This window comes from Bombus pascuorum, chromosome 11, assembly GCF_905332965.1.
Source record: "Bombus pascuorum chromosome 11, iyBomPasc1.1, whole genome shotgun sequence".
In the NCBI taxonomy this organism is placed as follows: Eukaryota; Metazoa; Arthropoda; class Insecta; order Hymenoptera; family Apidae; genus Bombus; species Bombus pascuorum.
Window position 1 is genome coordinate 1,320,808 of NC_083498.1, and position 25,727 is coordinate 1,346,534.

The 25,727-nt window shown below is 37.6% G+C and overlaps 2 protein-coding genes across 4 annotated transcripts in view; one reads left to right on the forward strand and one right to left on the reverse strand.

The window, feature by feature from the left end:
- Positions 1-3,449: 3,449 nt before the first annotated feature.
- On the forward strand, positions 3,450-7,703 carry LOC132911679 (membrane-associated protein Hem). The gene is made up of 2 exons (XM_060968459.1): positions 3,450-3,559; positions 3,635-7,703. The coding sequence occupies exon 2, from the start codon at positions 3,777-3,779 to the stop codon at positions 7,143-7,145; it is 3,369 nt and encodes a 1,122-aa protein (XP_060824442.1). The 5' UTR covers positions 3,450-3,559; positions 3,635-3,776; the 3' UTR covers positions 7,146-7,703.
- A 389-nt stretch (positions 7,704-8,092) lies between these two features.
- Positions 8,093-25,727, reverse strand: part of LOC132911682 (disintegrin and metalloproteinase domain-containing protein 10) — a 104,619-nt gene continuing 86,984 nt past the window's right edge. The window contains exons 2-15 of one of the 3 annotated variants that reach the window (XM_060968464.1): positions 24,256-24,513; positions 22,635-22,829; positions 16,494-16,795; positions 15,987-16,133; positions 15,748-15,896; positions 15,441-15,675; positions 15,150-15,324; positions 14,548-14,725; positions 14,258-14,435; positions 13,934-14,167; positions 13,734-13,850; positions 13,483-13,647; positions 13,249-13,381; positions 8,093-12,474 (exon numbers count right to left, since the gene is read on the reverse strand). In XM_060968464.1, coding sequence (XP_060824447.1) covers positions 12,335-12,474; positions 13,249-13,381; positions 13,483-13,647; positions 13,734-13,850; positions 13,934-14,167; positions 14,258-14,435; positions 14,548-14,725; positions 15,150-15,324; positions 15,441-15,675; positions 15,748-15,896; positions 15,987-16,133; positions 16,494-16,795; positions 22,635-22,829; positions 24,256-24,513 — 2,606 coding nt within the window. In that variant the 3' untranslated portion in view covers positions 8,093-12,334. Of the gene's footprint in view, positions 12,499-13,248; positions 13,382-13,482; positions 13,648-13,733; positions 13,851-13,933; positions 14,168-14,257; positions 14,436-14,547; positions 14,726-15,149; positions 15,325-15,440; positions 15,676-15,747; positions 15,897-15,986; positions 16,134-16,493; positions 16,796-22,634; positions 22,830-24,255; positions 24,514-25,727 lie in introns of all 3 variants that reach the window. The other 2 variants (XM_060968462.1, XM_060968461.1) reach the window with 2 other exon arrangements.

Below are 25,727 nucleotides of genomic sequence, written 5' to 3' on the forward strand. Positions count from 1 at the left end.
GAAATAGTTCTTGAATCTATCTTCATGGAGAGAATATCAATAATATCGACATTTGGTAAGAGTGAATCGTCTCGTTTCAGCGTTTCAAAGTCGATAGTCTCAGCCATTGAGCATTCTCAGCGCAAACGACACATATACGCATTAACTAAACACAAGCATGCAAACATTGACCAAGCACAGGATCTCGCTTGTGATACAAGATACAACCGACATTGTGCGAGTCTTCGTGTTTCACGTTCTGAAATACTCACCTCGAAGAAGAGAGCGAAATAATTGAGTGACCGGAGGAACAAAAATGCATTCGACTCACGATTAGATGCAGAGAACGTTGTCATCGATATTGTTATGATCCAAGGGAAGTTATCGATCAAACAGGAATCGTCAAATTTCATGGAAGAAGGTTGAAAGAAATCTGTAACAAAGGATAAAATATAATTTGTTCCTAAAGACGAAGAGTGTTAATTATTTGGAAAGTTTGAAATAATGAAAGATTGATCTCTATTAAATATAAGCCTTTAATGATGACATTCAATTCAAGAGAATGAAAAGTTTAAACTCGTCGAATTTTCGATCAGATTCTGTGTTTTAATTGTTAATAATTAATGTAAAATTCATGGTATATAATTAAGTGAAGTACAAAATTTGAATTCCGTCTATAACCTCAATCTAATTCTTGTCTGTTTATCCAGTTACCGTGCTGTAAGGTGGCCGTCAACTAAACTATCTCGTATACTGTCACGGATGCACAATTATAGGCAGAATGTACTACAATGTACAATTATAGGCACTGCAGTGGACAATCTTTTATAGATATATATCTTGGAAACTAAACCAAATGACGATTACATGTATAGGAAACGTATAAATACGTTTGCCTTTATTAAAATAAATCAAATGTTACCAAATCTCCATGAAAAGCTTTCAGATTCGTCGTCAATCATCGTGACGTCCTTCTGGGTTTCGCGGCGTCACTCTAGCGTTCTTATACTTCGAAGTTCCCCTCGCAATCAAACAATAATCTGCACAGAAGAAGACCAAAATATTGAAATAAATGTATAAAAAGAAAAAAAAAGAAACAATGAAAGAAGTCAAATTGCGTCTTGGAAGCTCATTCATTATACAAGAACTGCCGAAAGATATAACGACCAAAAAGACGATAAACGTAATAGTAACAGTAACAGTCGACAGTAACGTGGGTTTAAGCAGCGAAAGAATAATTATAAAGCTACGTACATACATACTTACATACTACGTAGGAGTGAAAGGGATACCTGTCGTGGAATACTATAAAAATACAACAAAACGCTTTGAATTTCGGCTGGTGAGTAGTGGGGGGTTCGCCGGTAAGTCGACTACAAATAGAAGTTGTCAAATTTCTAGAAATGTTTTTCTATGTTTTCAGTAGTGAATCTATCATATTCTAAATAAAGAAATATATAATATGTTAGATTTAAACACGGAGATACGCGTAGTAAGTAAACACGCGTAATAAATAAACATGCAAAAACATACATAATATAGCCTTATAACCTGGCCTTATAAAAATTTAATATAATTTAATTTGATTAAATAAATACTAATAAATGGAAAGATAAAGATAATAATTTTTAGCCAAAAATGAAATAGATGACATTTTGGGTCAAAATATTGCAATTATATTTGTTTAGTCGACCATTGGCGGAGAGACGCGATCGCGAGAAAGCACATCAACGGAAGTCATAAATTCCCGTTACGATTAGATAATCGACGCCATGAACTGATCCATCCCCTTATTTCTATTAGAATAATAAGGGTGATTCAATTGAGTTTACACTGATTTAACACGTATAAAATAATGTTTATTCCAATAACTTTGTAAAAGAGGATAATTGCGCTGATGCGTTCGTACAAGTTAAGTAAGTGATTGATTTAAAGGTAGACACCCGTTACAGATATGTGTTGATTATTCTAACGATGAAGAATAAGTGAAGTTTAGTGACGATGCTGTGCCGGAGGAAAGCTAGTGATGGGTGTGTCTAGCGCACGGGACCATCGGATTTGTTGATGACAATTTTGGTTAGGAAAGTGAGGGCAGTAGACATTGCTTGTGATTGGATAATAAGAAGGTTGATGGACTAGGAAAGGTCTTAGCCGCCCTCGATAGAAAGTTGCTGGTGGGAAGCATCGTACATGAGAAATACTAACTTCCCGTGTCTTCTCGTAGTAAACAATAAACTTTAAAAAACGCTTTAGTAAAAAGATCTTTGTTCGGTCTGAAGAACTTTAGCTAGAAAATTCCTGAGATTTATGGTCAGTCCTTAAGACTATTGAGGGTACGCAATAAGGATATGTAAACATCTGAATACCATCTTGCCCGCGGTGAGTGGCCTGGTTTAGGTAGAGAGTCGGCCGACGTAACAATATCTTATATTTTGGCTATTGCTTAGAAAATCAAGTGATAGGAAAGGAAAAGAAAGTAAAGAAGATAAGAAAGAGATATTAGCGATATAAAAAAGAATATAATGGCAGGCAAAGAGTGAAAAGGAGAAAAGTCAAGAAGAGTAAACGTAACAAGAAAAAGGAAAAGAGTCGAAATGAGGAAAGAAACGAGAGAAAAATGAAAACAAAAAAGAGCAAAGATTATGTAAGAAGAGGGTAGTAAACTATACATTATCCGTAATCATAACATACAATGCATTAACACGCAACACAGTCTAATATATTTATCTAAGTATAACTATTCAAATCTCTATCATAATTGTACTGACATCGATAAGTTCGCGTGTGATATGAATATGGTAAGAGTGTCAGTTAGGTGATACCCAAAACGAAAAAGCATTGAATGTCAGACCTTATCATCTTGTACTTACAATTAGTCAATGATATTCAGAACATCTTGTATGTGCTTTCATAAATGTATAATATTGTAATATACTGCATATTGTTACTGCAAATAAACCAATTCCAATTAATTTCTTACGATTTGTTTTATACAAATACAACAGTGTACATATTATTATCGTTTGTAATTTATTTAATTATACCTCAGTTATACTAATATATCTTTTTCTTTTAAATTGTTTAAGTATTATGTTTTGAGTGTATATTTTTATAAATAACTTTATGCAAAATGTGTTTGTACCTATTCATTTAGTCATCAATTTATCTTTTGAATAAATATATCGTAACGTAACGTATATTTATTAATTAACATAGAAAGAGCACGTTACAGGTTATATAGAATTACAAACATCTTTTCGAAAATTATGTCCATTAAATAGTGATTATTTGTACGTATTTTTTTAAATATCCTTTTTTACTTACATGTTTTACATAATTATCATAATCTTCTTCACCGGTGAACAAAGAAACTTAGTTTTAAGAACGTTTATTGTTTTGTTAATGTTTTAAAATTTATTAATAGTTTAGTAACATTTGTTTCGTTTGAAATGCTAGTAACATAGCAGCTGTTGGCTACACTGTTCACTGAAACAGCGATACTTCACTTAATACGCAACGTACACAGAAATCTCGTTTTATGGTGTCATCGATTCGTATTAAACATGTAACAGCAAAAAAGGTAAGATATGCTTTCAACATTAAATACTACTTTTTTTTTAAAACAAACACGATAAATATCTAAATTTTTTTGTAGGAGAAGAAAATCTCTCTATTCTAGCCGTATTCGGTAAAAGTAAATTGTCCCCAGGGGTGGGGTCTCCTGTCACTTAAAACCAAAGAAGTGAAAAGAGGTGAACAAGTTATGTTGACTTTGTAAAAAATAATATAATACAATCATGGCACGACCTATTGTACCTAGTCAACAAAAGTTAGCTGAGAAGCTAACTATTTTAAATGACAGAGGTATTGGGATGTTAACTCGCATTTATAACATAAAAAAGGCATGCGGTGATGCCAAATCAAAGCCTGGATTTCTTTCGGATAAAAGTTTAGAATCTTCTATCAAGACGATTGTCAGAAAGTTTCCTAATATTGATGTTAAGAGTTTGCAAACTATTACGAATCTTCGCAATGAGATTATTAAATCTTTATCTCTATATTATTATACCTTTGTTGATTTGCTTGATTTCAAAGACAATGTTTGTGAGCTTTTAACTACAATGGATGCTTGTGGTGTTCATATGGACATAACAATAAATTTTGAGTTAACAAAAGGTTATTTGGATCTTGTTGTTACATATGTCAGTTTAATGATACTTTTATCACAAGTAGAAGATCGCAAAGCGGTATTAGGTTTATTTAACGCAGCTCATGAAATGGTACACAGTCAATCTGATCCTAGCTTTCCTCGCTTGGGACAAATGATTATGGATTATGATGCTCCATTAAAAAAACTTTCAGAAGAATTTGTTCCTCATTCTAAATTGTTAAAGACTGCTCTCACTTCATTGTGGCCTATTTATCCTGAGAGAAATTTATCTGCGGATACATGGAGAGCAGATCAAAAGCTCAGCCTTGTTGGAAGTCCTGGACAAATACTTAAAGCAGCAGCAACAGACACTATGTCTTGTGAAACTTTGAGCTTAGATAGAATAGAAAGATGGGTTATTTTAGGTTTCACATTGTGTCATTCGTTTTTAAATCAGGAACAGCCCGGTAAATTATGGACCACGGCTTTAGAATCTGGTTGGGTATTAGCCTTGTTCAGAGATGAAGTTATTTATATACATCAATACATACAAACATTTTTTGAAAGTATAAAAGGGTATAGTAAACGGGTATCGGAAGTGAAAGAATGTTATAGTCAAGCGGTGCAAAAGGCTGGTTATAGACACAGGGAAAGAAGAAAATTCTTAAGGACAGCACTGAAAGAGCTGGGTTTAATCTTAACTGACCAACCTGGTCTCTTAGGACCAAAAGCGCTCTTAGTTTTGATGGGACTCTCTCATGCGAGGGATGAAATTTTATGGCTTTTGCGACATGGCGTTAATCCTCCGACACAAGGAAAAGGTAAAGGAAGAGGAGGTGAGGATCTAGTGGATCGTCAATTGCCAGAATTACTGTTTCACTGCGAAGAATTAAGAGCATTAGTGAAGAAATATTCCCAAGTACTTCAAAGGTATTATGTGCAATTTTTGTCTGGATTTGATGCACCTGCTTTAGATCAAATGATACAAAACCTTCCAGTTTGCCCAGAAGATGAAGGAGCGATTCTTAGTGATATGTGTTCAAAGATAGCTAGTCTAACAGTCAAACAAGTGGAAGATAATGAACTGTTTGATTTTCGTGCATTCCGATTGGATTGGTTCAGATTGCAAGCATATATGTCTATTGCAAAGTGCAACATGAATTTAGCTGATAATAGAGAATTAGCATCTTTTATGGATACCGTAATATTTCATACGAAGATGGTGGATAATTTGGATGAAATGCTAGTTGAAACATCCGATTTATCTATCTTCTGTTTCTACAGCAAAGTATTTGAAGATCAATTTCACATGTGTTTAGAATTTCCTGCTCAAAATAGATATATCGTTGCATTTCCTTTAATATGTAGTCATTTTCAAAGTTGTACGCACGAACTGTGTCCAGAAGAGCGTCATCATATTCGAGAACGAAGTTTATCTGTCGTTAATATGTTTTTAGACGAAATGGCCAAAGAAGCTAAAAATATTATTACGACTATCTGTGATGAGCAGTGTAACATGAGCGATAAATTATTGCCAAAACACTGTGCATTATTAATTTCTCAGGTTGTAAATCGAAAGAAAAAAGATAAAAATAAGAAGAATATGTATGAAATTCATAAACCGGGTATAGAGAGTTACAGAAAAACCAGAGAAGAACTTACCACAATGGATAAACTTCACATGGCATTAACAGAGTTATGCTATGCCATTAATTATTGCCCTACTATCAATGTATGGGAATATACATTCGCGCCAAGAGAATACTTGCATCAACATTTAGAATCAAGATTTGCCAGAGCACTTGTTGGTATGGTCATGTACAATTCAGATACTAGTGAAATAGCTAAACCATCAGAATTATTTGTGAGTGTTAGATCTTACATGAATGTTCTTCAGACGGTTGAAAACTATGTGCATATAGATATTACACGTGTATTCAATAACGCACTTCTTCAACAAACTCAAGAATTAGATAGTCATGGTGATAAAACTATCGCTGCTTTATACACGCAATGGTATTCTGATGTTTTATTAAGGCGAGTTAGCGCCGGAAATATTTGTTATTCTAGCAATCAAAGAGCATTTGTTAGTTTATCCGTAGAGGGAGCAATTCCTTTTAACGCAGAGGAATTTTCTGATATCAATGAATTGAGAGCACTAGCTGAACTAATTGGACCATATGGTATGAAGATGTTGAATGAAAATTTGATGTGGCATATAGCAAGTCAAGTGCAACAGCTAAAGAAATTAGTTGCTGGCAATAAAGATGTTCTTATTGCTTTGCGAACAAATTTTGATAAACCAGAAGTAATGAAAGAACAATTTAAAAGGTTGCAGCAGGTAGATAATGTACTGCAACGAGTAACAATTATAGGTGTAATTCTAAGTTTCAGACAATTAGCCCAATCCGCATTGGTCGATGTCTTGGAAGAACGTATACCGTTTCTTTTAAGTTCGATTCTAGATTTCCGACATCATTTACCATCTGGTGATCCTATGCGTGTTGTTTCCGAAATGACTTCAGCCGCTGGTTTAACTTGCAAAGTTGATCCAACATTAACAGCAGCATTAAGGAGCCAAAAATCCGAAGTAGATGAAGATGAACATTTGCTCGTATGTTTGTTAATGGTTTTCGTCGCCGTTTCTATTCCGAAATTAGCTCGAAATGAGAATTCCTTTTATCGGGCATCCCTAGAGGGTCATTCTAACAACATACATTGCATGGCAACTGCAATAAATAATATTTTTGGTGCATTATTTACCATCTGTGGACAAAATGACATAGAAGATCGAATGAAGGAATTCCTTGCGTTGGCATCATCCAGTTTACTCAGACTAGGCCAAGAAGCAGACAAAGAGGCGATTAAAAATAGGGAATCCGTGTACCTTTTGTTGGACCAGATAGTTCAAGAATCACCATTTTTAACGATGGATCTGTTAGAAAGCTGCTTCCCATATGCACTAATACGTAACGCATATCATGATGTATACAAGCTCGAACATTCGCAGCCATAAAGTCATCGATAAAGAATGTGTTTTCAGCTTGCCACTCAGGGTCATTTTTTTACGTCCATTACATTAAACATGGAATCAAGAGCATTTTCATTAACTCATTGTTTAAAAACGGAAAGAAGAAGCGACGAGCGTGGCAAAAATTCTATTTATAAAAAATATAATTAGTAATATTTTGTTTATACTGCTTTAAATCGAATCGAATTCGATAAGTTTATTTGGAAATGTATTTAAAATGTCGAGAAAGACAAGTTTGCATTAATTTATTTAAAACAATGCATTTCGTATAGGGCAATACCATCACTTTCATATTTGATACCTGGCTTAGAATATTTGCTGACAAACAATACTACATCTTTTCAGTATTCTATTATACGTCATCTGTATGTAAGGAATGTTTTGTATTACAGGTGAATTATAAAATGCTATCTGTCTATGAATCGAAATATACACGTATCGTAAAATAGACACGTTAGAGACGTTCAATCTACATTTTCTAATGTACAATATTGTAACTTTTACAATAGTTTATAAAATAAATAAAAGTATCTACAAATTGTATTTATATGTATGTTATGAAACCTTTTTGTTTTTATGTGGTTATTTTATAATAGGGAATAGCTAGAAAATAAAATTGAATAATTTTAAAATATTGTAAATTATAATACATTAATTTATAGAACTTGAAGTATTAATGAAATTAGTTAGTCTTACAAATTAAAGATATACGTTTAATTCTCTTTTTTGTCTCTCTAATATTATTCTTTTCATTTGTCAAACAAAATTTCCGATTTTCTTAAATTATGGTATCATTGTCAATTATATTAATAAATAATAGATAAATGATAAGTAATAATATGTTAATGAATATGACAGTAACAGAGAATATGGTAGAAAGTACAGTTATATAAATGTAAAATGTATGCTTTATTTAGTTCTTTACAATGTTCTTGTTTTTCTTTTTTTTTATAATCACATTAACATAACACAAAAGATTCACAATCAGATTCCTTTTATTTATAGTATTCTTTAAAACACTCGCCACGTTCTAGACATTGGGAAAAAGAGAGAGTGGTGGTCTGAAGCAACGTTCAGGCGATTGGTCAGTATCATGCTTAATAAAACTTACATCAAAGTATCAATTCAAAACACAGAGCTTAAAACTGTTTGTATGAATTAAAAATGAAATAAAACACTACGGCACATAAAACATAAAGGCAACTTGGTGATTTTGTGATATCCAAGTAATACTTTCTACACGTAGAACGTATGAACTCTTGGTGAAACGAAACAACATATGTATGTATGTACTATTTTAGCTAAAATCATATCGGAACGGACATGAAAAATTTAACGTAGATGAAATTAATCTCGGATGCACGATGTTGATAGGTCACCACATTTTTGGATCGATAGAAAAAATATAATCTTCGATTTCTTTTTGTTTCTTCCTTACTAACATTATGTACAAGTGATAAAGTAGTGTGCATTGCGTCACGATGACACACGTCTGGATTAAGATAGGTACTTTAAAGATACTGTTTTTTGCAGACATTCAAATTTTTTTTTAATCAAAGAATTTGTTCGTGCCCCACAGAAATCGTTTATCACATAATGTGCCGCGAGATGCACAATTACCGAATAATGATAATTAATAATAATAATAATAATAATAGTAATAGTAATAATAGAACGCGATCTTAATCCAGACAGCGCAGAAACGATTGAGCTTAAGCATATGTAGTAGAGACTCCTCGGAGACAAATGATGAATGAAAACATACTTTTGCTTTTTAATCGCTATAATTCTCTCAATACGGGCAAGCAACGTTTTTGTCAACTAGATACTAGAATACTTGGTCCCATTCTACGCTCGTCTTAGGCTTCTCTTTTCGAAACAATGCCATTATTTCTCTTCCTTTTTCTTTTATTTTGATCTTGTATTCAGTCATTTGAATCGTTTTTATGGCAGTGAAATGGAAGCAAGAATAATCATGAACGATATTGAAACATCAATAGATTCATCTATGGATGAGTAGACGAATATGTCCTCTACGCATCGTGATCGCTAATTAAACGGCAGTCGATACCTGACATTTAGGGAAACCTCATAACGTCGTATCAAAAACAATAAATTATTGTTCCTTGTATTATCATAATATATGATAATTATATAAATACATACGATAAAAATGATGTTAACGTCACGTTAATTTTAATACATTTTCCCAAATAGGTTTATAACGCGTTACCGCTTATACTTTGAAAAGTCGTTCGGCCTTCTTTGCTACGCGTTACTACGAATGGCAGTAAGTTGTACTCATGGATTGCCATGAAACACTTGGAAATAACATAATTAACTTTTATGTTACGATCGGACGAGCGATTACAAATGGGACCAAATGGAATCCTGTTGCATCTATATGCAAGAAACTTCAAAACTGCTTAAATAACCTATCTCAAACGATCCGGTCCGGTCCACGTTGGATCGTCGTTAAAAAAGTCATTACCTTAAAAACCTAAGGGCTCGATTACACGCACATACAGGCATTCGTTCGTCATCCTTAAATTTCCGTCCCGATTACAAAATACAGGATAATATTTCGCTATAATACAGATTTGATATAAAAACAAGTATTTTTTTGTATTCGCTTTACCATTTGTTATGGTTATATAATTATCGTTTATGTATATATAATATCAATATATGTACACAGTTTAGCACTCTCTCTTTTATTCTTTCACGCCCATTCTCTTCCCATACCTTTTCTTCTCTCTTTTGCTCCTTCCAACTTTCGTACGTATCTCGCATCAGCTTTCGCATGATCCACTTTTTTTATAATCACATTGCGACTATTGTACATTTCCACACGATCCGCAAACTCGTATTTCCTGCGATTTGGCGAACACCTCCTTTTTTTTATCTCTTCATCCCTGTTAATGTTCCTTCTGTCTTGCACGACTCTATGTTTAAAATTGTTAAGTTTCTGGATCATCGTCTAAACGAAATCTATGTCTTTGTAGCGTATAAACTATCTGTCGTAACGTTCAACGGTATCTAATGACATTTTTCATCACATGTAGAACGAGAAGAAATAGGAAACACATTTCCTTATGAAAATATTGCTAAGCCTAACGATGTTCGATCAAAACCATTGGACAAAAGAAGAACGCTAGGTTACGATATTAATAAATCGTTATTATATCGCTATTGATAGTGATAGTAAATATCTGCACATTCGATGATTATTGCCTCGAATAGAAACACATGGAACAAATTGGACAAAATTTGCGCAAGAAGGTTCGACGAGGGACGAGTAAAAAAATTCAGTCAATCACGTATAACATTTTGGCGTTTCGAGAAAGGAAGTGTATATATCGCGTACAATTTAGTACGATTCGCCGTTGGACACGTGCGAATTTTGTTTGTGTGGCATACGAGTATGCAGCAGTGCACAAATGAGCCCATGTATATTAAAACACGTTTATATTTCAAAAGGAGGGCTCGTCTTTGGTCCGCTATGCGCGTCATTAAAGCGCGTTTACGGTACAGCCCTCTATAATTGTAAGTTAAAAACCATATTTAAATACAACTTATAACATTCGCGATAGCGAAGATAAATTATCATTTGCAATAGATAACTAATTAATAATAGTAATAGCCATAATAGTAATAATAATAATAATAATAATAATAATAATAATAATAATTAATAGTAATAATATCGTTAATAATCAGCATAATAATAATAGAACCGATATTATTCCATATCATTTTCAGCAGAATAATCGTTAATGAAATATAACTATAAAAATTTGTTTGTTGATACTTTTCTCCCATGTTCATAGTCTCTCGTAACTTTGCTCGTTTCAATTGGCTAATAAAAATTAGTATAAGAATATTACATATCATTAATTATTATACTACAATGGTAGAGATCAAGTGAATGACCTGCAATAGTTTGGTAATGGTAAACGCGCTTTTTCGCTGCGGAAAGCGATGGTATAATCACAAAGACTTTTAGGTTTAAATAAAATAATATATCCTTATAGGCTATAACTTATGTATAAATGCATTAAAAAAGAAATCATATTTAAACATTTTGGCATTACTTATTAATTATCTTTACCTATATTTGTATAAAAAATACTAATAATTAAAAGCTTAACTTTGAATAAAGAACATGCATTTGGAAGAACATTGAAATAAAAAAAAAGTCTGTCTTTTAAAATCGTACTATAATAGAATAATGTACATAATAATCGCGTATAAGAGTTAAAAGGCACAAGGTACGTTCAATGGGAGCTTTTCAAAAATTACGGTTATCATCCTAACACTTATTCCAAATATATATTGTCGTCTCCGTTATCCCTTTGAACTTCCCTTCTTCTTCTAACCAACAGTCTCCACGTATGTATAAAAGTATGCTTTCCGGAGCGAAAAACACGCAAAAATTCGACTTCGTCAAGAAATCGAGGCATAAACGCTACTATGCAATCTTGGCCATAAATGTTTTTTATATCGAACGACAAAAATACGTTGCGTTCGATATTACTCAATATTGCTGTGCGAATCCAGCGTTGTCCACAGAAATAAATTTCCACAACTTCGATCGGTACATTGATATCAAAGAATTTCGCGGACAAAGAGATTTATCGAGAGCCTTGTAATTTTGATCGAGACGCGAAAAATATTTAATGGCAACACGGAGGAATCAGCAGGAAACATTTAAAAGACGAATTACAGAGAATCGCATAATATTAGTCTTTTAACGATTTCTCAGTTTACGATCTATCACGTCCAACGGCATCGTTCGTTTTGTTTTCGCAACGTCGATGTCCTCGTACGTTTGCCGATAAAAATCAGCTCGACAAAAGCTTAATGTCAAACGAGAAGTCTCAATATATCACCACCATTGATTATATAATACACTTGTTCAATTTACAATTTCCGAACCAGTTCCCTTGCGCGAGTTACTTGAATCGAAATAAAAACGTAGATCGGCGGTCGTCGGAACTTTCAAATGCTTTCAATCGCGCCCTGTATTCTTCCATTGATTCCGTCGATCTCGATTACGAGAGATATCGTATGCTGGGTGAATCGGCTCGTTTCACAGTTTGGCATTAAACAAGAGAACAATTTACGGTGCAACGTCCAGACCGTTTCTCGTCTGTGATAGTTCTCTAAGGTCGTCACACCTTGTTGTGATGCCTCATCTCGTAGGCTGAGGCCCGCCCCCCTCCCCCGGAGCCCGAATAGGCGCCGGCGTACAGTTCTGGATGATTGGACCGGCCGTAGTTGGGTGCTGCGCTGCTACTGGGTGGCGCACTAGCTGTGGGAACCGAGCGATAGCCTGCTTAAAGTTTACAAAAGTATTCGATCGTGAAAAGAAATATCGAAGCCAACTAAACAACGAATGTACCGAGATAATAAGTTAGTCATTATTGCTACAACCATTTGGCTCGTTGGAAAAATGACAAAATTTATCATGCATTTAATTTTTTCAATTACCAGCAAGATAATACTTCTAGCAAGATCCACTAATCATACAAAAGCCATATTTCGCAAAAATACTATCGAAATTAATACGAATGATGCGTAAGCGGAGTAGATACTGATACTAAATTTTACTTTGATATTAATGATCGAATGAAAGTTCTACTCGATGGCTTTCGTCGAATGGTTATGAAAGAGAGACTACCAGGAGCAAATACAAGAATTCACAGTGATATCGTGATATCGAAAATGACTCGTTCATCGTAGAACATCGTAGCACCTATCCTGATTCTATTCGTGAATTTGCTCCTACCAAGGGTATAAAGTATAGGCCCCAGCTCACCTCTGTAGGTCATAGAACGATAGTATCAGGTAGTGATGCGCGTCAATCAATGCGAGGAAGATGCAAACAGGAAAAAACATTGATGTAGTTGCAGATCACACAGGGACAGATACATAACGGCAAGCTTCTTAGCTTGAGTTTAATCCATATTTTACCAGGTAATAAACAAACATACGGTACGTATTAGAACGAGCAACATTTATTAGGATCAAACTCGAGCAACGATAGCTGCATTAAAAAGCGATCGAAATTATCATGTGGATTTACCTTTGGGATAATACTGAGCACCTCTACCCTCTCCATAGCCGTGAGAGGGGCCCCGAGTAGCAACATGGCCTCCTGGATTTTGTCTAGGAGGTATACTTCTGGGACCGGCTCCACCTCCGCCATGTGGATGTCGCTATAAAATCATAATTACACCATTTTTTGTTTTAGAGTATACAACAACCACTGATGTTTGATCATTTATATTATATTTTATTATTCTTTTATACGTCATACCATTCTTCTCAGAGTATTCATCGGTCTTCTTAAAGTGTCGCTAATACGTCTCGCTGGTGGTTTCTTAGGATTACTCGAAGGAGTATGAACGGCACAGCACTTGATGAATAAACCCATGAAAATAATAAAGGCTATTCCCATTAATAGTACTGCCCACCAGAATTCCTAAAATAGAAAACGTTTGATATTATATTGGTATAATCTCGCATGAAGTAAAGTGAGTCCAGCGTATAGATGAAATTCATACTTACAGTTATCCATTGTGCTACTGTACGTAACGTGTCCTTATTGAATAAAAGATTCTTCAGTCTGGCTAATGGTCCTTCCGCGTCAACCGCTCTACACTTCAAAAATACATCACAATATCCCTAAAAGCAGCGTTCCATCGCTGTTAATAGCTCTAAACATAAAGAGTAAATTTATAAAGTAATATATAATATTATGTTTTTACTTGAAAGTTATCACAAGGCGATCCAGGCCGGAGGCTGATTCCACCTTCAGGCAGACCAACAACGTGTGCAAATTCGCTAGTACTACGGCAGGTCGATGGATCGGTTCCATTTTGACAAGCTAATTCGCACAATTTACGTTTATCGATGTTTGGAATTACGTTACTAGTCAAAAAGCACTCGGTCAGGTTCCACTCTAGGCAAATCGATCCTGTACACTCGCCATTGATGCACAACTGCGAACAAATTTTCGTAACATAATTTCCAAAATATCTATATGCATCGTTGTACGTGAAAATCTCGGCAAATTTAAAAGCTTCCTTTACCTGAGTTCCCTCGTTACATCTAGTTTTGTTAGCCCTTGGCAATGGTGGAGGACATTCGGAGGATCTTCCATTACAAGTCGAATTGTAACTACAATCCGATTCCGCTTTGCATTGAACATTTTTAGAGAGAGGAACGAACTGGCACGATTCGCTGGAACAGCAAGGCCCTTGGCTGGGGCTGTAAGAAAGGGACTCGTGATATTCGTGATTATGCAAGTTGAACGATGCATTCTGTGTCGCAAATTTTTTATAAAATGTAGCTTCGAGTACACCGTGAGAGACATATGTACCTGCATTGTGTTCCGGACTTCCTGGTGCAGCCTTTTGCTGTCTCATTTTTTATCTTATCCAATTCCGACACTTGTCTCGGATAGCAACATTTATCCACGCATTCATCGTCATCGTACCCGCAATCGCATTCTTCTCCAGCTTCGACGATCTTATTCCCACAGAATGCACCAGCAGAAGCTGCATATAAACGAATTAAATGAAATAAGATTCACCTTTCGATCGAGATAAGCATACTTCATCTCCCTTAACACTTCCTTAACCACACACACACACACACACACACACACACACACACACACACACACACACACACACACACACACACACACACACACACACACACACACACACACACACACACACACACACACACACACACACACACACACACACACACACACACACACACACACACACACACACACACACACACACACACACACAGAGAGAGAGAGAGAGAGAGAGAGAGAGAGAGAGAGAGAGAGAGAGAGAGAGAGAGAGAGAGAGAGACAGACAGACAGACAGACAGACAGACAGACAGACAGACAGACAGACAGACAGACAGACAGACAGACACGCACGCGCACACACACACACATACCGGTGAAACAATTTCTTTTCTTGTTGTCTTCGATGGCATCTAAAACGTTGCTGATATTACCGATACTGCATTTCGAAAATTTACTATTATTCGGTCGGTCACCGCTTGTCGCTGACGCAAACATAATATAATTTCCGTGCAATCCACCAGGTCTGCATTCCGGGGGGAAATCGTGCTGCAAAGAAAGCGCGATTAAATGCTGGGTTAGGGTGAAATGAAATGCTGCGAAAACAAACGATTACAATAACAATGTAACGATAAATCCTCCAATGTTCCACTATAAATCCTTACAGGTGATCCGAAATTATGTCCTATCTCGTGGGCCAATGTCAGCTGTGACACCTTCGGTGGTACTCTGCTATTATAATTAACAAATGTGATGATTCCGGTATTCAAAGATCTCTTGGTGGATTGATACATTCCTCCGACAGTTTCCGTGTATGTTTTGTATCTTTCGCAAATGCCACCGGATGCGCCGGATGCGGAGGCTACCCAAGCAAGACCAAGCGTGCCGCCAGTAAAATCTCTGTTAATAATATAGACCAGTGATATAAATCTCTTGATACGTATATTTTAAAATAGTTCACTCTTTTCGTACCTATATGTGAACACATAGGCGAGGCAAAAATCTTCGTGGTTGCCGAGCGAATGTAAATTTAAAAAGTTGCTAACGTCGATGTTCTCCATGCAGAACGGGTTTGGCTCGCCATACGTTTGTTGGGGCGTGCAGGCTGTATCGTCATCAATCTATCGCGAACAGAATAGTCGTATTTAACGTTCAACGCGTAACAGATCGTATATTCGCGACGCGTAGAAATTATCCAATGATGTAGTCACCTTTATCCGTTGCACCTCGAATTTAATATTCCTATGTTTGATTCTGCCGTCAAATCTGGTGTCTCTATAGATGTAATTCACAGCGGTAACGTGGTGCGCGATCAGAGACAGTATTTCTTCTCTGGTCTTCTCCGCGTCATGATGTAACTGAAAGTGCAGTCGAAAAATCAAATATTTTTGTAATTTTTGTAACGGCACGGGAAAGAATGTCCGGCCGAAGAAAATGCAGAAATGGAAATATTCTATCGGGCCTAGGACACCGGAATGCCGGGACGTCCAGTTTAGAAGAAAATGCGAAATGAAATTACCCCATCTCCCATTACTAAGAAATAGTCGTATGAATGTGATTACAACCGGAGAATTTGACGTTTATGCAACGAGGTAAATTTTATTTCGCTATATGGTAAAAAAGACGGCCCTTCTACTTTGTATTATCTTTCTCCTTTCAAGATTGAAACCACGTAAAAATACACTTAAAGGAAAAAACGTAGTTTTGCATAAATTTACCTGTTCCGATATATGTCTCCATATGAGTGGATCGGTTTGAATAAAAAGAGAACAAGTGTTTTTGTTATCCTCCTTCGGCCTGGTTGCCCTCCGTGTTCTTCGATGACTAGGTTCATTAGCTTCTCTCGAATATTTGTGACCCGGTGATTCTTGATCACCATTCCACGGTTTCACCTGAGACTTGAATATCTTCTCGTTTTTACTCGTGGTTACCGGACGAGGAACGTCCGGTATGGCAGAATTTTGAACTCTGTCCATCCACTCCACCACATCATCGGTGATACCACAACCACCGGATTCACCTACGAATAACAGTAAAACGTTAATTCTATTCGCTACGTAATAATTACGTTACAAATATGGAAAATAAGATCGTCCGTCGACGATACTAATCTTTAATACTTTAGAAAACAGACTTTCGGAAAAAGGAGATACAAACTATGTATATACTTAAACTCGTGGTTTCACCACGTTATACAGCATTTGATAATTATATGCTAAAGACTTATACGTCCACGAATAGTTTTCCTACAGGAAAAAAAAGATTACGCGTGTCGCGTCCAAGTTGATCGTGATGCGACTGTCACGAATCAATTTTCCTTTTTGTCATGTGGTACGCCAGATGTGACGATCCTTGCGAGATTCCCCGTAGTCCGGACGCCAAGACCTATCTATTGTTCTATTAACTCGCAACAGGCCTAAGAAGACGACATAAACCGAATCTGTTCAGTTTCAGTTTTCTTCACGTAAACATTTTCGGTTTACAGATCGTCCTTATGTTTGTTGCACGCTCTTACCTAATACGGAGGAAGCGGGTGTCTGGCAAGATAAGAGTTTTCCCATGAACAAGGATGCCCACGAGCCATATCTAGCTCTCCTTGTCTTTACTACCTAATTCATTTACCAATGGGCATCGCGGATCATTACCCTCACTTTTCCACCAAAAAGTGTGGACAACGAATCCGCGTTCTGAGTTCCAAAGGGAACACCCACACCGAGTTTTCCTCAGTAAGAGCAGTAGAGCAGTGAGATAGTCTTGAACAGTCACGTCTAGAGCACCGAGGAGTCCTGTTTTGCGGCCAAGTTTCAGGACAAAATACAACACACACAAGAATACACAAAAATCACGCACCAATGCGACTTAAACCCAAAAAACAAAAAAATAAACGCAAAAACCGAAAATCCACGACACATATTAGACCATGGCTACGTCGTACCGACGCGTATCGGTACTTTTGCCTAAACACACTATACTCAAATTCATTGTTTATTGTGAATCTCAAAAATGTACAAAAAATCAAATATTGGCTAAATAAACTATTTAAAAAAAAAAAAAAAAGTCACGCCTAGAGCTCGGAAGTGTATTGTAATCATAAGAGAGAAATAAAAGTTTCTTTTCTCATTAAATTCATTATTATTTTACGTGACAAGACCGTGAAAGATACGAAAGATTAAACATAGTCCGACTATTCGCAGTGGAATCTTGGGATCGTTAAAATTTCCGAAGCAGCCGGACATGTCGCCGAGTCTTGAACTAGAGTCGTTGCTAAAACTAACAATATTAACGAAACGTCTGCGGGGTTCGAGACAATTCAAATCTCTCACCGCTCGTGTTTTCGATGGGAAGTAACTACGGGGGAAAAGCTGGATCCGTTAAAGCGTAAAAGGGTTGTCTCCAGAAACATTTCGGCGAAATGTTTCGACATTCGATACACACGTATAGGTACTCTAAGAACGTAAGAAATGGAAGCGGACGCGAGCACGCGTCTCGGTGTTTTCATCTTGCAAGGGAAGTTTATAATGCGTCGCAGCGGAAGCGCCGATGCGCAGTTTAATTATTCGCGTAATTTCAAAATGCAGGGAGCTGTGTCTGTAAAGCGGATGCACGGACATAATGCGCCATGTAATGGCAAACTCTAACCGCTTCCCCTTGGGTGTCATATCATCCGTAACGGCGATGCTATTATTTTGAGGACGTGGTCACCCACCTACGTATGGGTGTGAAATCACACTTCCTCTTTCATCGTCCACCGACCGACACGGCACGGCGTGGCGCGACGTGGCATACCAACCGAGCAGAGCGACGAGCGAGCAGACGTACACGCGACGTTCTATCATTTTTTACGAGTCGAGATTTTCATAATTCAGCTTTAAAGACCCAGCTTCGACGATTCTTTACTTTGCCATTTAGCGCGTTCGTCGTGTGATTCTCGCAGGTTACGACTGTCCACGTATCGTACGTATCCAGCGAATTTCTAACGTAACTCGAAAACGTAGCTAGAAAGTTGTCCTATTTTTCAGGAATAAATGTTTCCTTAAAATTTGTAACGTCTTTTAATAACTCGAGGTATAAATCATCTGTACGGTATTGATTATTCGACTTTAACCGTAGCAGGAGCGAAAAAGGTCAAGAAATTTGACAAGGGTCTATCAAAAAAGCGATTAACGATAACGATACCGATCGTAATCTGCCCTTAGGAACTATATAAAATTAAACAATGTGTAACGCGTACGCTGTTATAATCCAAGCGATAGTCGATTATAATAACTTGTGCAACCAAATTGAAGTGTCCCAGCATCGATAACATTGTATTAATCCTATTGCTAACGAGAGGGCGGATGCTCGTGATCAGAGAGATGAAAGCGCGGCAATATTTGTAGCTAGTTAATACCTAATATTATGGTTAAGCATAACGATAACCGATTAGGATCGCCATAGCGTGCCTCCGCCTAAATTCTCTTTCTACTTTTTACAATCGAATCGTAGAGCACAAGTATCGCGTAATAAGAACAGACTGATATCGTTGGTCTTGCTATCCAGGATAATTGCAGTGGCCGCTGCTGGTTTTATTGGCGGGTTAACCGTGAGCCACGAGCTTTAATGACTTGGCGTTTCGATGTCACGATGTTGGCCAGCTTTATCGATATCACCTACGCGGTAGCGTTAATTCGTATCAGCGTTATATGCTCTCCAATCTCCAACAGGGGACCTTTCGCTTTTACTCTTCGCCAAAAACTAACAAAGGAAACTTGGCAGATTGGCTCGTGATTTACATCGACGCCTCGCTCATCCTGATCGATGCGAGTAATGATCGAATCGGGAAGATAAATTTCGGTTGAAGTTTGGTTTACCGCGAAATCACGGACGTAAGCTGCGATCGAAACTCATCGACGACGATGAAAAATATAACAGATACGGAAAAATATTTCATAAAAAATTTGTAGGACATTTGGTGCATGAAGCGTACCGATATTTATTTATCTAAAAAGCTTGGGCAAAGGTCGTATTAAGACTTTTAAGGGGTATGTCCTTGTAGCTGTAACAACGCGCTGTAATTTAATAACGATGCTTGGAAAGGAAAGTGAATGGTGCAAGGGAACTCGCCGGTTCTTAATTTTGCAGATTCATAACAGCACGCACACTGCTACTAGCATCTACCTGCATCTATCCGGAAACAGGCAAAATGTCGGCAGCTTTCGTCCGCGAAGCGCAATATACACGAGAAGCACGATAAATATCATACACGAAACGGCAACTGTTTATTTAAGCGCCGGTTATTTGCATAAAAGCTGTAAACACGGTGAAGATGGTCAGACCGGGGTGAAATCTGCACACGTATCTATAGAAATGGAACGGGGCTGAGCTGTGTTCCCGGCGATGTCTAATTCGAACTCGGCCAACACCTTCCACCCTTGTTTCTCTCGTATCGCTATATGCACCCGAATAGACTACTTTCTTCCGTAATGATATCACGAATAGTGCGAGGAATTCACCCTATCAACCTGCTCGCCGGAGACCGTACCTTTATATAGAATGTGTAATCTCTCTGTATATGGCTGTGCACTGGTTTCAAACTGGAATAGACTACTTCGAACAGGTTCAAACGTAGTCAGTTACCAAAATGTTCGGTAATAGCGACTCTCTTTTAAAGCAACGAGCATTTCCGCCTAGTAATCCGACTAGTGTTATCGAAATAAGCGAGAAGGGGGCGAGGCGAGAGCGAGACAACAGGTTTGCAATGGGAAGAAAATTTAAAAAACGACAACCGAGAGGGCAGAGAAGTATGTTGTCGACGCATCTTTTCCAGGGTCAAATGGACCAGAAGCTCGATTCGGCAGTCTCGATCAAGCTGTACGCGCATCGTTAAGCACTTTAACTCGATGAGACAGACCGAGTTCAGCCTGCTAGCTATGCGCTACTTGTTTGAATTTGACTCTCTAACTAGCGTGCGCGACGCGTGTCTGCGTGTGCCTCTATTCACGAACGTGCAATTCAGAGTCGGCTACGCAGACCAGCGTGTGTCGTTAAGGCGATTCGCTTAAAAACTGTACACGGCTGGGTGCTCCTTTAAGGATGGCTCGTAACGCCGACTGTTTAGTCCGTCGGTTCGAGAAAGGGAGAAACCTGTGTAAGTCGCGAAGCAAAGGGGTGCTGTCCGTCCAAGTGTGTAAACGCAGGGTCGCGTGGCGCCGTTGCGAATACGTATGCATTCGCGTCGACGCGACCTGTCCGTCGGATCTATAGAGGCGGTACGCACTCTGTGTTTAGAGTCACGGAGAAGAGGCACCGTGCTTTTCTATCGCCGAACCTTTCTTCCGCATCCTACTCGCGGCTAGCCGGCTTTTGTCAACCGCCGCAACTTGCCATTTTTTTAAAACGAAATTTCTACGCATGACGCAACTATCGGATTGATGATCCTCCAACGAGCGCAGGATTGCTTCTCCGTCTATCTTTGTCTATCTTACCTATCTTTGTACGACATAAGCCGGTAAATAAAATCGATCGGAAGAGCCAACAAGTAGCTATTACGATCTCGTTCAGGTATTATAGCGTAAGGAAGTTGTTTAAAATCACTTAACGCGATATTGATATTTAGTACTTTAGAACGGAATACAAGTGGAAATAAAGCTTTGGATAAAAATAGATCTTTCTATTTTCGAGTACCATTATTAAAAATCAACATTTCGCAGGAAACAAAGACACACGTTCGAATGGATATATAAAAGACGGAAAAATTTATGCAAAGCATTGGCTAGTTGTGACTTCTTCTCAACGCTAATAAGACAATGGTTCTATTACGCAAACATCATTAATCGAACAAGCGACACAGCAACAGGATTAAAAACGAAAGCGCTATCGTGCTGATATTTCAAACAACGCTCGAATACTTTCACGGAATAACAAAGTAAATAAATTTGCTACAGAAACAAGTCGTATCAGAGATTAAAATTTATTTTTACGATTTCGTGCTCATTTTATGGCCCATCGTTTAGTTTCGTACAGCTCTGATCCGACTTATGCACCGTTATGTAATTGTTTATGTCCAGTAAAGAGCTTATCTTCTTACCACTTTATTGCTCCTTCGAAAGTTTGATCGATATTTATTATCGCATTATGATCTTCGTACGTGTAACCTGTGCAACGTTGATGGTAAGAATGGTACGCGAATCTTTACCGCTTTACTATATTTTGGCATAAGAAGCTAGGCTACACCGAGATACAAGATAGCGCGGCTCTCCTTTCGAGTATTCCTCGACTAACGTGCGTCGTATTTCGATTATTTCGCTTTATGGACACGGTTATTGCGTTACCCAATTACGCGATATACACGGTCACCACAATTATCGATGCAAGTGTATACAAATACTATCGATCGTGGTTTTTAGATTCTGTTTTAATACCGCTTGCACATTTACGTAAACAAATTTGCCACTTGACCAATTTCACTGTGCTTCGAAAACGCGTAAACGCGTAAAGATTTTTAACAAGGACGGAGGAGATTTACATTTTATCGAAGGTAGAGGTATGTGAAACTGCCGTTTTAATCTGCCGTGGAAATGCGAGCTGTGTAATTAAAATTAATTATTGTTTTTAATTTGCTCGAATGATGCATTACAACACTTACTCAAAGCGTAGGTTAATCGTAATAATCGTGTAAAATTAGTTCTGTTTGTTAGTCTGAAAAGTTTTACCGTTTTTCGTTCATTTTTCTTTATCCGACAAATCTAATATAACAATATATCTGGTCTAAAATTGTTCGTTGGATCGATCGAAGTGATTTTTATGATAATATTATTTAAGAGAAAAATATACCAGACGAAGAAAGCAAGAAAAAAGAAGACGGAAAATATTCGACGTACCTTTTCGAAGATGGGCGTACGGGTCCCCGACGTTATTTTCGTGATAAATGACCGAATGTAACGTGTCATTTATCTCGTGCGGCGGAAAGTAATAGTGCGCCTTTTCCACGTACCACGCGCCACCGCGAGGCGAAATGATTTTTCCGTGGAAAACACCGTCGCTGATGCTTCCGAACACGTGACTGCCAGGTTCACCTGCAAATAATAACGGTCCTACATATTTAACAATGATGGTCAACTAAGAGATATTTCAGACAAATTTTCGACAAATATTCGTAATGCGGTCTCTCAAGTTTCAGCGTTAAGCCCACTAAATATAATTAATCTTTCGAACCGTGTTCTTATCAAATGCGATCTAAATTTAGCTGCTTGTTGCTGTTGCGAATATGAAAATAGACAAGTTGTTTTTTTTCTAATCATAATATTCAAGTGTTGCAAGTATGTTTCAAGATTTTAAGTGATATCACCTTAAACGCGATCGAAATGTGCATTTCGTCTATTTTAAAAAGTAGAATACTGCAACATGGAGAAGATCGTTTAAGCAGCGTTTAATTTTGTTTTCTCCGTCGCGTCGTACAGAGGAATAAATATTTACATCAGAAGAAACGCTACACCAGACCTATGTCAACTGGTGTTTCCTATCCACTTTGATAAAATGGAAGAAAATCTCGTGGTCAAGTATCGCTGAATGTCAGCAATTTTTAAAACAGATATTTCTCTTCTGGCTTAAAAATCGAAATAAGAGATTTGACTGTTTCCTTCCGGTCCACGGTAAACACGGACCACGGTTAGACGTAACCAGGTCGCCGAGGGTCGCAAGTGCAAAAGTGAAAGATAAACCGTTCCAACAAGCGAGCCGATCTATAATTTAAAACGTCCTCCTTTGCACGAACTCCTGTAAATTATTAGAGTGGAAATAAAGATCTCAGCCAGTACGTACACGCACTTTTGCGTGCCACACCTGGTATCGCGCGCGAATCGCGACTGGCTTAGGAGCAGATACAACGCTCGGACTATACCGTAAAACGGTACTGACTCGTTTCAGAATAAAGTTTTACAATGTAACAGCGCACACGTAAGGAGCAAGGAGCTCGTGATTTACGCTGTAGCTATAGATATAGGTATAGGGAATCTCATGACTGTTACACTATATTCCGTGTTGCGTCGTATTTTACAATTATTTACTGGCTGTTTCGTTCTTTTCGCATACATTGTGCACCATCGTCTGCGACCATCGACACCGCGCATCTTCGTAATTTCCACGAGTTCGATAACCTTCTCACTGGGAACTGCGTTTCTTTCACATTTCAATATCGATGGATAAACGTTCTATTTTCAAACGCCAGCGAGCAAGCTATCGAAAGAAGATAACATTGTTACTCTTACATACTCGGATATTACATAGACACGGACACTTGTGAAATTTTCGAAAAGATCAGTTGTAAACTAGACGAATGCTTTTGAAGGCAATTACTTTTATCATTTTTATAATTTTCCTTCCCGTCTTTGTTACGTATACATAGACCGAAGGAATTTTCGCAAATTATCGTCTCAGCGCTGATTGAAAATCCGATCGCAGAAACACGTAAGTGAAAAAAGAACGATCAAAGCTGGAACTTACCAACCAAGTGGCCCTGGTAAATATGCGAGGTATCGAGGTCTTCCGTTTGACCGGAAGGGCCTTCGATAATTAAGTTACTGCTAAAGGTAGCCAGATCTCGCTTCAGTCGGATGTGGAAGTCCCTTCCGTGCGAACGAAACTTCAGAGTCACGGAATTGTCGCGGGTAACCGACCTCTTGGCCCTCAAGTGACCTCGGTGGACCTCTTCGGTAGGATAAGAGAGAGGTTCGTAGTGGCGGATAAATTCATTCAATCGAGCTGCAACACAGAAAAATGAACAGGCGATGCTTCAAACTGGTCTTTAACCATACTTTCGAAGGCATTCGTTGAACGATGCGGGTGTCACGACCGGCTCACTTTAAAATCGGAGATAAAGATGTGGCGGCACTCGGCGACAATGTATGTATATCGCTGAAGTGCCTAATGAACCATCAACATCCCAACGGTCCTTCCACCGAAGGCTCTAGAAGAAAGAGCGCGTGGCAACGGCCGCGGACGCCTGGCAAATGCGTGGATGGTGGGGATGTTGAGGGATAACAAAAGAAAGCGATCGGATCCGATCGAAAGTAAAAAATCATAAGAGCTTCAGTCTTAAAAGGTCACGCTTAGAGCTCGGAAGTAGATTGTAAAACCAAGTGTTAGAAGAAAAATAAAGTTTCTTTTTTTTTTATTCTTTTTTGTTGTTCTTTTGCATAATTTTACGTGACACGGGCAATAACACGAATCGTTGATCTTCATCAAGTAGAATTCGCTATGAATTTTATTCCTTTCCATTCCGAACTTTCTTCGCTATGTAAAATATGCTTTCGTCATAGATTTAAACTTTCTTGTAACTTGTTAGCGCATCGATACACCATCCACCGTCCGAGACTATATATAGCTGATTCTCACTTAATGTAACTCACTTAATTGGGTAATTATTTGGAACACGGATGATCTCACTGATTTCATTTACCTTGAAATATGTTATCAACATCATCATTCTGAACATCTTTGTTATATGTACGAATTTAATGAGATCCAGCTTTCTGGGTCTTCAATTAGCTTTAAATTAAATTCGATTCAATTTAAAGTTACTGTTGAGATATGTATAATCTTTGGTGCTGGACTGGGCTAAATGCGTGTTAGAGTTACTTGTATGTGAGTATCAGTGTGTGGATACATGTGTGTGTAGCGTCAGAGCGCGTCCAGGCCTGAGTTGAGACAAAGGACGATTGGCAGTTGTTAAGAAGCATCCAGAAGAATCGGTTAGCAGTCGTCGAGTGTAGAGAAAGTGAGGAGACGCGTCCAAGTATGTATCGAAGAATATGTGAGAAATCCTTCTAGTAATAAATATAATATTATTTAAATATTACATCCCAGTGTATAGTCAATGTTCCTTCAATATTATTTCGGCACCAAAGATCCACAATTCTTAACAGTTACATTTGCTTATATTTACTAGTACACTTTATTATTAAAGCTATATAACT